Below are 14,222 nucleotides of genomic sequence, written 5' to 3' on the forward strand. Positions count from 1 at the left end.
ATCGTATTTCTTTCAAAAATTTACCAATGAAGAATTTGTTACAGTAATGCTTAAATTAAGACATTTAGTTTCTCTCAATTCCATATTGGGTAGTAAGCTTTGCTCTGTCCAATATCAGGATAAGGAAAACACCAATAGTTTGCATTCATATAATAATTTATGGCTTATAAAGTACTTCACTATGGAAAAAAACAACAACAACATAAGGCATTATTGTTTTGCTTTTATTAATGCCCTTCATTTTTTGGTATTACATTCATTTCCAAATATATTATTTCTTTCCTGCCAGTGAGCTTTTTCTTTTAAGAAATGTTTTGAAATATTAAAAACATAAAACAAAACCCACAATAGCTCATCAAAACCAATTCCCAATCAGCTTCTTCTGCAGTATAATCAACATTCCTTTCCTATTAGGCCCTTATCACTCTTCAGTGAAGGGAAGGAGTTAAACTTTGTCAGTATAACTTAGTGTATGTATATATTGTTATCCCCATTTTGCAGTTGAGAAAACTGAGGTAAAAGGTAAGGTGCTAGCCCATAGTTGCATAGAACATTAAATATTTGAGCTGAGATTTAAATCTTAGCTTCAAACCAACATTCTTTCAACTTATCCTATACTTCCTTTCTAGGAAACTGAGATGATCAGAAATTCAATGATAGGGACTTAACATAATTTTAGGAGTTCTTGACCAATCATGAAGTGTTACCAATGAAAATTCAAAAGCATTAATGAACAAATGCTGTTTGTTTTCCATATCTTTTCCAGGTTGGTACCCGAAGGTATATGGCTCCAGAAGTTTTAGAGGGTGCTATAAACTTTCAAAGGGATGCATTTTTGAGAATAGATATGTATGCCATGGGATTAGTCCTGTGGGAACTTGCCTCTCGTTGCACTGCTGCAGATGGTAAGCAAAAGTTTTGTCTGTCTCTTTAAAGAAGGCAGTATAAAATATGTGGACTAAGATATAATATTATTCACTTTATTGCTGCTTTCCTCAGAATTTAAGTTTCTTAAGGATATATATATGTTGTATATGTATACAAAATATAAATTTTTTTTTTTTTTTTTTTTTTTTTGCTTTATGGAGCCCAAGTTTCCCTATCTTGCCCAAGATGGATATGGCCACTCAGTGGACTTGATCCTCTTGTCACCTGGTCTGGTCCATCCCTATTTAGGCATTTTGGTGGCTTCTTGCTCCTGGGGACTTGACATAATCATCATATGGATGCTGAACATAGTATGGACATCCTGTGGATATCCAATAAACTTAGCACACTAGTTTAGAGCTCCTGAGCTGAAGTGATCCACCAATCTCAGCCTTCTTCAGTAACAGGGATTATAGGCATGCACCACCATACCTGAATAATAAACATAAATACAGACAGATATTGAGTGTGTGTGTGTGTGTGTGTGTGTGTGTGTGTGTGTGTGTGTGTGTGTGTGTGTGTGTGTGTGTGTGTGTGTGTGTGTGTATACACACACACATATATATGTATGTGTGGGAGGGGGGAGAGAAAGAGAGGTAGAAAGAGAGAAAGACAGGGAGAGGGAGTGAGACAGAGAGAGAGAGAGAAAGAGAGAGGGAGAGGAAGTGTGAGAGAAAAATATGGAAGGAGGAAAAAATTAAATATGCAGTAGTTTCAGGCTTTATGCAGAAGACAGTACCTAAGCTACATTTTAAGAGGATGTGATGAAGAGGTCACATGACCCTTTTCCTTAGATTAAATGCCTATATAAAAGTCTCTTGAAATCTAATAACCAAGCAAAAGAAATGTTAGTGTTGGTCAAAGGATCCATACTAGAAGTTTATTGTTTAGTTTACTCTTCCTGCCATTTGAAACACTTTGTAAAATGATTTTAATGGTTTGGGGTGGTTTTTCTCTTTGTTTTTTGGACACTGCCATTTTAAATATATAACTTAAATGGACTACTCTGATGCTTCCTTTTGGAATAAAAGTGGCTTTATGTTCTTGAAGGCCATACCAGTAGAGCATAAATATTTGCACATTGTACTATGCTAGAAAGATTTCAAACATGGTCTTGGTAACAGAACTAATGTTTTGTTTATTTTTTTTTTTTTAAGACCAGCTTAGAATATCTTGGAGAGAGGCACATCTTCAGAAGGTTAGACACATCTCTAGGAGGTTGGCCACCTGGTGATTAAACTTCTTTTGGGGTATGATAGCCTGTAAAACAAAGAAAAAATGAAATGGAAATGGCTCCCACTTTGCTTCTATAGTGACAGTGTCAGAATGGTTAGAAAGGAAACAAAGTTCTAAAAATTACTAGTTATTTTGTACCAACAACAAACTTTAATTTGTACTCTTTAAGTATTTTAAATACAAAATTCTTGTCTCTTGACCAACAAGTGATATATTTCTGGAGGAAGAGAAACATATCAAAACCTTGACATTCTTTATGTAATTGAAAGCATTAGAAAGAAGTTTTAGTTAAAGTATAAAGTTTAGTTAATTAAAGTAACTAAAGTTACTTTAGTTATAAAGTACTCCAAGGAGTACTTATGTACTCCCTAGAAAACAAAGACAGGAGTTGAAATGAGTTTTATTATGGATCCCAAAGTTACAAGATAATTGCTCGATATATATCACAGGTTATATGCCAATATGTTTTCTGAGTACTAAGTGGTAGAGAAATTATACATAACATTTTATAAGACCCACTAAATCAAATTAACATGCACATTGATATTTTGTAACTTTAGTACAAAGGTAGGAAAAGAGAGGATGATGATAAATGGATGGATATGTATGATCAGGTGAAAGAAATAGAAGATTAAAGATTTGTAGGTCATAGTGAAGTTTCATGCTTCAATGTAATAAACAATGGAAAAGAATTGATGAGTAGTGGATGTGGCAAGCACCAAATAATACCAGAAATTATAATTACATTTAAACATATAGGAAAAAGATATAATATGGAACCCTAAATCAACCACTGATTGTTAGACAGGAAAGAAGGAGGTATACGTAAATAAGAATAAAGATAGTAATCAAAATATGGCATGCAATTAGGAAGCTTTAACTTTGAATTATTTAAACAAGTGACTGAAAGTAAAAAACTTAGAAATGATCAACAGAAATTAGCATTGACACCAACTATAATAATTTATCCAGAAGTTAGATTGTTTTAAATGAATTACTGGAATAAGAAAACCCAAAAGGTCTAGAAAATGCTTTTGTAAACATTTGATTTACCAAAGGAAGAGAGATAGTTTCCAAGGGTGCCACTGGATGAGAATATAAAATTATCTATAAAACTCATGAAGGTGATTATAAACAAACAATTGAAGATAAAAACCAGTGTAAAAGAAAAAAAAAAAAGCCAACTTGATAAAATGTCCAACTGTTAATTAAAGTAATTCCAAGTGAACTGAAGGCTAAAAATGGAAACCGGGAAGTAAACAGAAGAAAAATGGAAAAAAAAATTTAAAAAAACTATTATAATAAATCCACCTCTCTGTCAAGGACAGTGAAACTACCATACTTGGTCCCTAATGCCAGTCTCTGATTATTACAAAAGAAGTAGGAATAGCATCAAAGAGAATCAATGAGGAAGAACAACTAAAATGGATGTACAGAATGTATGTACAGAAGAGATCTATACTGGTGGTGATACAAGTATGAGGGCATTGAGGGACCAATTTACAAGCTGTCTAAAGGAGGGGACAATACCAAAACTATAAAAAAAAAAAAATTCTCAGATTTTATTTATAATTGAGAGAATAGCTTCTAATCTATGTGCCTACTCTCTCCCATCTCTGTAACGATTTTTGGGAGAGTCATCCACACATCCAATCAGGGCCATTTTGATGAGGAATTAGTAAGGAATAAATTGTTCAGTTGTTTAGTTGTCTGACTTTTTGTGACCTTGTGGACCATAGCATACCAGGTCCTCATGTCCTCTACTATCTCTTGAAGTGTATCTGAACTTATTTTTGTTACTTCCATGACATTAACTATCCATCCTATCCTCTGCCATACTCTTTTGCCTTCAGTCTTTTCTAACATCAGGGTCTTTTCCAAAGAACCTTGTCTTCTCATTTTTTTTCCAAAGTGTTTAACCTTCATCTTCTGTATTGTCCTGAATAATCTGAATGCATTTCTTTAAGTATTGACTGGTTTGATCTCCTTTTTATGAAAGAGAGTCTAAGAAGTCTTCTCCAGTAGCACAATCAAAAGCATCAGTTCTGCAATTCTCAGCTATCTTTCAGCTATCTTTAGGGTACAATTTTTACAACCATAAATTACTACTGGAAAAACCATTAACTTTGACAAAACATACCTTTGTTGGCAGGGGGATATCTTTGCTTTTGCTGTGTTGCCCAGATTTACCATAGTTTTCCTTACATCTTAATTTCAGTGACTATTGATCTTTGAACCAAAAAATATAAAGTTTGACAGTGCTTCCATTTCTTCTATATAGTAGGAAGTGAAGGGACCACTTGCCATGATCTTTATTTTGTTTTGTTTTTTAAATGTTAAGCCTCAAGCCAGGTTTTATACTCTTCATCAAGAAGCTTCTTAATTCTTCCCTTTTTATCATCAGTGGTATTGTCTGTATATTTTAATCCTGGTTTTTGATTCATCCAGCCTGGCATTTTGCATGATATACTCTGCATACAAGTTAAATATTAAGGTGGCAATATGCAGCTTTGGCGTACTCCTTTTTTGATTTTTAACTTAGTCAATTATTGCATTTTGTAGTTCTCACTCTTGCTTCTTGACCTGCATACAGGTTCCTCAGGAAACCAGCAAGATGATCTGGTACTTTAATCTCTTTTAGGACTTGCTACGTTTTGTTGTGATCTAGATTTTAGTATAGTTAATGAAGCAAAAATAAAATGTTTTTTTCTGAAACTTCCTTTCTTTCTCCATAATCCAACAAATATTGACAACTTGGTCTCTAGTTCCTCTGCCTCTCTGAAAACCGGCTTGCACTTCTGGTAATTTCAATTGAATTACTGAAGCCTAGCTTGTAGAATCTTATAACCTTACTGATGTGTCAGATGTTTGGTAATTTGAACATTGCCCTTCTTTAGGCTTGAAACATAATAAATTGATCTCTTCCAATCCAGTGATTGCTGTTGAATTTCCAAATTTGCTGACATATTGAGTGTAGCACTTTAATATCTTTTAGGATTTTAAATAACTCAAGTAGGAATTCTATAACTTCTACTAATTATTAGCAGTGCTTCATTAGGTCCACATGAATTCATTCTGTAACTACACCATCATGATTATTGATGATGTTAAGATCTTTTTATACAGTTCTGTATATTTTATATACATAACTTCTTATTCTCTTCTATTTCTTTTGTTTCTACCTTTTTTGTCTTTTACTGTGCCCAGTTTTTCTGCATACAATGTTCTCTTTATATCTCTTTTTCAAAAAGATCTCTTTCCCATTTTGTTGTTTTGTTTGTTTTCTTTTTCTTTGCAGCACTCATTTAAGAAAAGCACTTTATTTCTCCTTGCTATTCTCTGGAATTCTGCATTCAGTTGAGTATAACTTTCATTTCCTTCTTTCCTTAGCCTCATCAAACAGCTATTTTGCTTTCTTGTTCTTCTTTTTCTTTGGAATGTTTTTTGTTCATGTCTCCTGTATGATACTGTGAACCTCTGCATCATTATGTTCAGTAATGAACTGCATCTTTACCATCTCACAGTTGACCAAAAGGATGTAAGATCCTATTGTGCAAGCTATATTTGTTGATTGTGAAAAAAAATTTAACTCTATGGCTGCTTTACAGCAAGATTTCATTCATGATCCCTTGGAAATTGCAACAATATAAATAACCTTGTCCAAAGATTTTCTAATAATGAACATCACGAGAGGCATAAAACAAGGAGGTGAATATATGTTCATTGAAAGTACTTGATCTAGCTTAGAGTCCAGATGGAGAAGGAATTTCCTGTGAAGAATGAGCTCCCTCAGATGTTTTTTGGGGGGTATGGGAGAGAGCTGACATATTGATTTTGTTAAACTCAAAGATAATTCAGGACTGGTGGATCATTCAAAAGATGTTTGGCCCATTTATCTACAAGGAACAGACCAAGTAGTTGAAGAAATTCAATTGCCCCAGATTTCAACATGTGTCTGAATGGTTATCACTAAAAGGTTTGTCTAATAATGTGTGAATCTGTGGTAATTCAAATGGATAAGGAACTGGACCCAGAATTGAACAGGTGAAAAAAGACAGCTCAGGACCCTGCATGGAGGAGCCTTGGGAATGATATTGCTTCCAAAAGAATACCCTTAGCTATCAGCCTGGTAGAGATTAAGCCTAGCAACTGTTCCTGCTGGTGTCATGGCCACATCTATTGAAGATGCATAAAAATGGTTCTTGTCATCCAAGTCAATGGCACCGTTAAACAGTTCAGCATCAGAAAATATAATTTTGTCAGTGGAAATGATATTAAGGAAAAAGCATTACCATATGATTTGCTGCTATACCCTAAGGACCACAGAATTTTCCTTGTGATTTGCGGCTGAATCTTCTGTATAGCTTATCTTTATTTGAATCTGAGTTCCTTGATAGCAGGAACTTTTTTTATTTCTATCATTAGCTAGCTGAGTGACTGCTTAGGATAGGAAACAGCCCTATTCCAGATCCCAGACTTCCCATAACTCCAAAGGCTTATTTTTAAAAATAAAAACATTCTACCTGTATTATGGAAAGGAGACTTGTAATAACAATCACTACCTTCAAAGAGCTAAAGGTGAGTCCACAGAGAGGGGAAATGGAAAAGTACATAGTATGGATGAGAAATATATATTCAATGAGGAACTCCCAGGAACAGCTATAAAGTTATTATGGAATTGTATTACAGAGAAAGTAGGCCAGTCATGTTATGAGACTGAAAGATGACCATTATCCAGTGTGAAGAGAGAATGAGGAAAGCCATGGAATAGATCCTGTGACAGACTTCTAGAAGACATGAATTTATGAGTCACATAGGTTGGATAGGCCTCGATGGATGGCTGTCTGCATTGTTAATAGATCACAAACTTGTGAAATGTTAAGTTTATGGATACAGTTGAAAGTGCTGGATATAATTATCTCTATTGCTCCATTTCTCAGAATATATGCTATATTATCTACATATAATATAGATATATGGGAAAACAGCTATGCAAACAAAGTACAGGCTTCATTTCCCAACCATATATAAACTTAGCTTAATATGTGGGTTAACAGCTTGATTTTTAAATATCCTATAAGAAATTCATTAATTTTTTTTTTTAAATTGCATTTCTGGGGCAGCTAGATGGCGCAGAGCACCAGCCCTGAAATTAAGAGGAGCTGAGTTCAAATTTGACCTCAGACATTTAACACTTCCTAGCTGTGTGACCTTGAGCAAGTCACTTAACCCCAATTGCCTCAGCAAAAACAAACAAACAAATAAATAAAATTGCATTTCTAAGCTACAATAATAAAAATATGATACTAAGACTAAGCAACTTCAGACTGAGGCTCCATAGCTATCATTGAGGGGGAGCAATCATTGTGGAGAAAAGGCTCACTTGTTTTAACACCTTCAATACCAGCTGATGACCAATCAACTACTGTGATTGATCAGAGAAGCCCTAAAACCAACCTTAGTCTACTTGTCCTACAGCCTAGACCCCACAGCCAGGGAAGTAAAGTAACTACTGTAGAGCAAGGACCCTTCAATCCCACTAATCTTTACTAGTTATTAGGCAAGCCCAAGGAGTTGCAGACACAAGGAAGTATATACTAGGCAAGTCAAACAACTGCTACCATTTTAGCTACCATCCCCCCCTTAAACCCAGATGAAAATAACTCAGCATCCTAAATCAAAGAACCTTGAGAATAATAGTGCTCTATATAATTTGGCCAATAATTTAATATTTGTCCAAATGCCATACTGTCTGGCGGATAAACCCCAAGAATAATAGTTTCTCCAGACTAGTGGTCATGGTTCCAGCTAGCCCTTGAGAGTCATTCTGGTCCTGTGCTATCTCTTTGCCTGTGCAAAAACCACAGGAACTGAAAACTCAGATGAAAAACTTTCCTCATCAAAGTCTTTGGCACTGCCAAAATGGTTCACATAGAAATGAGTGATTATTTGTAGAAGTGACATTTGATAAAATTATTATTATTGTTTCTTTTGCTGCTTTATCTAGATCATATAAGCTTTCTAAGTTGTTGTCTACCCCATTAGAATGCGAATTGTTTGAAAACAAGCACTAGCCTGCTTTTCTACATGTGTCCTCAGAGCTTAACCAGGGTTTTGCACAAAATTGCACGTTGCACATAAGTAAACCTTTAATAAATGATTTTTACTTAATTCTGTGTGTGTGTATATATATATATATATATATATATATATATATATATATATATATATATATATATAAGATATGGTCAGTTCCAGTTACTACTTTTTAATGAAAAGAATATTGACAAAATAGCTTTCAGAGAGGAATGTGACCAAAATGGCAAAGATTCTGGAAAAGGTTGAAGGGGACATATCTTTTGAGGAAGAATTGAGGAATCTGGGAATGTTTTCCTGGAATAAGGAAGATTATGATAAGAGATACAATAGTAATCTTTACACATTTAAAGGTCTGTTATGAAGGAGTAAACTTATTCTGTATAGCTTTAGAGAACAGAAATAGGATGAATAGTTGGAATGTATGGGGAAGCAAATTTCAAATAATTATAAGGGAAAAACTCCATAATAGGAATGTCATACAGCAAAGTAGATTGTCCTGTCATGTATTAAGTTTCCTATGACTGAATGTGGTCAAGTTTAAGTAGCAGTTGGATGGCTACCGGTGATACTGTGGAAGTCTTCCATTAGTAAATTGGAAGCAATAGCTTTCATTTCTATGCACTGTAGAGTAGGGTAAATATCCCCTTTTAGATTAGGAAAACAAACTCAGCAGTGAAGTGATTCTATGGGCTTTAGAAGCTAGAAGTAACATTATAGATAAACTAAGGGCTAGACAGAGCTTTCCCAAGGTCATATTGGTATGATTAAAACTCACTCAGAGCTAGATATCTTTTTAGATTCCTTTTATCAAATAAGATTCTGTGATTATATCAGTCTTGTAGATATTTGTTTAAACTTCTAGATGAGATGCATGTCCAAATTATGTGTACATTTTGTTACTAAGATTACTCCTTGTCATGTTGTACGATTTTAATCCTAATGCTTTTTGTTTTAGAATACTTGAGGGCTTGTTATTGAATGTTTACTATTGATTAAAAATAGTGTCCAAAAATAGGTTTTTTTGTTTTTAAACAAGCACTTGAAAGATATAATTTAGGTGATTTTTGAATGTTACTTTTTTTTTTTTTTTAAATATAGATTCTTGTAGGGTTTTGTGTGAAGGCTAAGATGTAGAGTTGTAAAGCCTGATTAATGTTGAAGAGGGTCAAGCTAATTTTAGTCCAAATACTTTCATGCCAGAAAACTCTCTATTGATATCTTGGTGTAAATGGGGGTCCAGCTGAGGTATTATTACCCTTAACTAATTATCTTTGTGTCAATAACGTACAAAAGTAAAGTAATTTCTGATAAATAAAAATGAATAGGACATGAGCTCAAGTCTTAAGAGAATGTGAGTGGATGGCAAAATTTATGCCATAAAAATTATAACTAGAGTGATTTCCAAACCTATATGTTTAATCCTGACTTTGTCCCGAGTTCCAGGCCAACATCCTAACCTATATAAAGGACATTTCCCCACCCGAATGTACCACTGGCATGTCTAAAAACTAAGTTTGTTATTTTTCTTCCTAAATAAATTTGCTCTTCTAAATTATGTGTCAGTGGTATCACTATTTTCTTAGTTTTCCTTATTTTGAAACATTGGCTTGTCTTTGGTTTTATTTTTCATCTGTAACAAAACTGTAACATTTCTTCTCTGTTCACAATGCTACCACCCTAGTACCTGTCATCCATCTGGACCACTACAATAATCTCCTGAGAGGTCTTTTCATCTCCACTCTCTTCAAACTCTAAACAACTCAGTATTACATACATCTTTAATATGCAGAGATGTAATAATGTTAACCATTTACTCAAAAAACAAACTAAAAAGTTTTGAGTTCTTCATAAATTTTCAATTAAGTTTATAATCTTTAGCTAGTTTTCAAGGCCCATCATAATCATCCTATATTTCTAGCTTCCCTCAGTTATCTTTTTGCTTTTGCTAATGCTGCTCCTTATGCCTTGAAATTCCTTTTCTTTTTGTATTCTCTTTTACATGACTTAATTTTTTTTATCATGAACTTTTTCCAGCAAGTCTGACCCCCTTCTTAGAATATTTTAAATATCTTAAATGAAGCACACAGGATAACAAAAGAAACCATTTATTCTGAAATGTATTTGTCAAAGTTATTAAAAACAAACAAACAAACAAAAAACACAAATTCACAGACCCTGAGTTGACATATTACTTTAAAGTATAATTAAAATGCTTTTCTCTTTATGATGCCTTCTTAGATTTTTATTTTAACTCCTCCATCTATAACTCATATAGCATTTTCTTTGCAATGCTCAAAAGCATTTAGTTACATAATACACATTATAATTTAGTTATCATCCCCTGTTAAAATCTTAGCTCAATACCTCATCATGGGGTTGAGAGGATCATGGATTCTACAAAGATTCTGCCAATGGGACAAAAACAATGGTCATCCTACCTAGCTAGAAGTGTTTAAAATAGGGGCCCGATGATGGATTGATGAAGTTACATATCTTTTAAGTCTAAGCTAATTATGTTGTATCTCCTAAGTTAAGACAATGTCTTAACTTAAAATTTTCTCTCTCTCTCCCAGCACCAATATACATAATAGATGCCTAATGTATATAACTGACATTTCATTCTGTTTAATGCTAGTTTCCTTGTGAGAGATCTACTTGTTTGCCCACTTCTCATGTAATTATCTCCTGTCACTGAAGGAGTTCCTTGTAACAGTTAAAAGGATGATACAGAATGTGTTAAAAGTTTGTATCTTTTTTTTTTTTTTTAATAGAAGTCAGCATGACTTAAAATAACCTTGTTTTAAAAATTGCAGGTCCCGTGGATGAGTACATGTTGCCATTTGAAGAGGAAATTGGCCAGCATCCATCCCTTGAAGATATGCAGGAAGTTGTTGTGCATAAAAAAAAGAGACCTATTTTAAGGGAGTGTTGGCAGAAACATGCTGTAAGTTTCTGAAGTGAAATTGACTTAAAATTTCAATAAAATCCATTTTCTCAAGATTTTTATTTGTGAACATTTTTAAGAAAAAGTTATTTTGATACTGTATCATCAGTAATGGAGTACTGGCAACCAAGTGGCTGGAATGGGCCTGGAGAAACTGTAATAGCTTATTACCATGATATTCTGATCTTGTCTCTTTAAGATAGAAAAAAGTGAGTTTCTTTGTTGAATGATTTTTTTGTTCAGTACTGTACTTGGAAGGTAGGGACTATATAGCAAGCAGTCTTTAAAGTTCCCTTGCAGAGAGACTTAAATGAGTTTTTAACCCTAAAATGTAAAAGGTTTAATGGTCAGCCATCTCTGGTTTTTATTTTGTGTCTTGCTGAGGTACAGGATCATAAAAGCCTTGTTCTCAAACTCTAGATCTGGATGTTTGCTCTTGACATATTTCACAGGTCAGCTTTGGCAACTAAATAAAATGTTCCTGATCATTTGGTTCCATAGATAGAGCAAATATTTAGTGTGGCACTTCTGTGGTACAGATTCTGTAAAGTATATTGACAAATTAAATCTTGGATTATTTTGAAATTAGAAGAATGATGTTATACCGAATTTTTTTTTTTTTCTTTTTTAGGGAATGGCAATGCTCTGTGAAACAATAGAAGAATGTTGGGATCATGATGCAGAAGCCAGGTTATCAGCTGGCTGTGTAGGAGAAAGGATAATTCAAATGCAAAGACTAACAAATATTATCACAACAGAAGACATTGTGACTGTGGTCACTATGGTGACAAATGTTGACTTTCCTCCCAAAGAATCCAGTCTATGATAATTACATTGGTTGTTCACACTGAGAAACAGGACTCAGAACTAGAGCTGCTAAGCTAATGAGACTGCTTACAGTTTAAAATGTTTTCTGTGTGAAACAGTGGTGAGTCTTTTGGGAATGGTGGTAAGGAGTCCCTCTTTTAAAATGTGGATCCAAAAGAACTACTGCATTCCCTACATAGACTTGAAGGACATATGACCAAGAGAAGAGGCAAACTCAATCAAGAAACTTTTCAGATGTAAATGAAGAATGTGGCCCTCCATGGATCATATGGACCTGTCTAATCAAGCATTTAAAAACTGACATAAAATTTCTTAATGTCTGTCAGAAGACACTAATTCCTTAAATGAACTACTGCTATTTTTTTTAAATCAAAAACTTTTCATTTCAGATTTTAAAAAGGGTAACTTGTTTTTATTGCATTTGCTGTTGTGTTTATATCAATGACTATTGTAATGCCAATATGACACAGCTTGTGAATGTTTAGTGTGCTGCTGTTCTGTGTACATAAACAGTCATCAAAGTGGGATACAGTAAAGAGGCTTCCAAGCATTACTTTAACCTCCCTCAACAAGGTATACCTCAGTTCCACGGTTGCTAAATTATGATTGAAAACACTAACAAAATTTGAATAATAAATCAATCCATGTTTTGTAAAGATGTATTACAAATTCACTGTGTTATTTAAATAAAACAAAAGGGTAAGCTATGCTTTGTGCCAACAGGAAGTGGCCATTCCTAAAGCAGTGTTGTAAAGCCTTTTCTTGTGCTAGCTCATGTTTTTTAAAAAAGTGCTGTTTTTTGAAATGAAAATCTTAATATCATTTCCCAACCTCCCATCTCTTTCTTCTTGTTTTTAGTTTAAAGCTTCTCTTACCTCCAGTTCCCAAAATAATACATATACTTATTTTACTTAAATACTATTTAGGTTTGCTGTGTCTGAGGAATATTTGAAAATGTAAAGCATGATTTTTTTAAAGTGTTTTTTAAGTGAGCTGTGACACTGGAAAGCTCTTAGTTTTCTTATTAATTTTTTAAAAATAGACTTTCCTATTTATGTATGTACAGTCTTAGTGTATTTTCTTTCATCTAACAGTATGCAGTGTATTCTGTATCACTGTTTCAAGGATCACCTCAGGAAGCTTCATTACCCAGAATTCCTCACTCTCTGCTTTGAGACTTAAAACTAGGTACACTTTTGCTTGGTGCCATCTTGTCAGAGTAATATATGATGTCTGTGATGTAAAAGATTACCTAGAATAAGTTATACATTTTAGACACAGATTTCAGATATTACTGCTAAAAAAAAAAATCAGGGATAACAAGCTTAGAAGTTCAAATATGCAATGAATTTATAGGTAACCAATGTTGATAGGTAGCATGGCCTAACAAAACAAATAAAACAATATTCAAATTATTTTCAAAAATAATTCCAAAATTAAGGTAATTATACATGGCTAATTATAGCTAAAACAAACAAACAAAAAAACCAAACCAGGATTGTTAATAAATAGGTGCCAAAGTAACTTTTCATAGGAAAATGATTGGGTTGCTTATAAAGGCTAAATTCAAATACAGTGGTTTCTAAAATCTCTAAATCACTAACCAGTGCTAGCCAGTATTATAGTTTTGTCAGGCCTTTTTAAAATCATGCATTAATTTTATAAAGGAGTTTTTTTAAATGTCACTATCAGGAGCTCACTGTGAATGTGTTATATTCAGATGGTTATTTAAGATCACACAGTATAGTTCATTTTACATATGATTTGCACTTAATCTCTGGGAACAATAACAAATTATTTATGAGACTTAGGTTAACATACTCTAAGCAGGGAGGGGAAGAAGGGTAATAGCAATGTTGTATTTAACATCCCATCCAGAATCATTCTGTTTGTTGTTTGTCCTCATCATTTGGGTTTCATTGTAGCTATAAAATGCCCATTTTAATGTTGAATACATCTGTTTTAGCAAAGCAAACTGCTTGGGCTCCCCTCCTGATTTCTTGATATGAATTTTGTTTTGCTTCCATGTTCTGACAGAAATCAAGAAGGGAACCCGTTGAGGAAATTTTGAATACATGATGGAAATGTTTCCACTTTTTAAAGATTATTTCTACTTGTTTTCACTATTTAGCCCTCTTTTTAAAAACAAACAAAAAACAACCACACCCTAACCACAACAAAAAACCAA

At 33.6% G+C, this 14,222-nt stretch overlaps 1 protein-coding gene across 3 annotated transcripts in view; it reads left to right on the forward strand.

Annotated features, from left to right (window-relative positions):
• ACVR2A (activin A receptor type 2A) overlaps positions 1-13,091 on the forward strand; it is a 141,668-nt gene extending 128,577 nt beyond the window's left edge. For 2 of the 3 annotated variants that reach the window (XM_074302119.1, XM_074302121.1), the window contains exons 9-11: positions 767-905; positions 11,076-11,206; positions 11,838-13,091. In XM_074302119.1, the coding sequence (XP_074158220.1) occupies positions 767-905; positions 11,076-11,206; positions 11,838-12,032 (465 nt within the window). In that variant the 3' untranslated portion in view covers positions 12,033-13,091. Of the gene's footprint in view, positions 1-766; positions 906-2,084; positions 2,363-11,075; positions 11,207-11,837 lie in introns of those variants that run through there. The other variant, XM_074302120.1, reaches the window with a different exon arrangement.
• Positions 13,092-14,222: the final 1,131 nt, after the last annotated feature.

This window comes from Sminthopsis crassicaudata, chromosome 3 (assembly GCF_048593235.1).
Source record: "Sminthopsis crassicaudata isolate SCR6 chromosome 3, ASM4859323v1, whole genome shotgun sequence".
In the NCBI taxonomy this organism is placed as follows: Eukaryota; Metazoa; Chordata; class Mammalia; order Dasyuromorphia; family Dasyuridae; genus Sminthopsis; species Sminthopsis crassicaudata.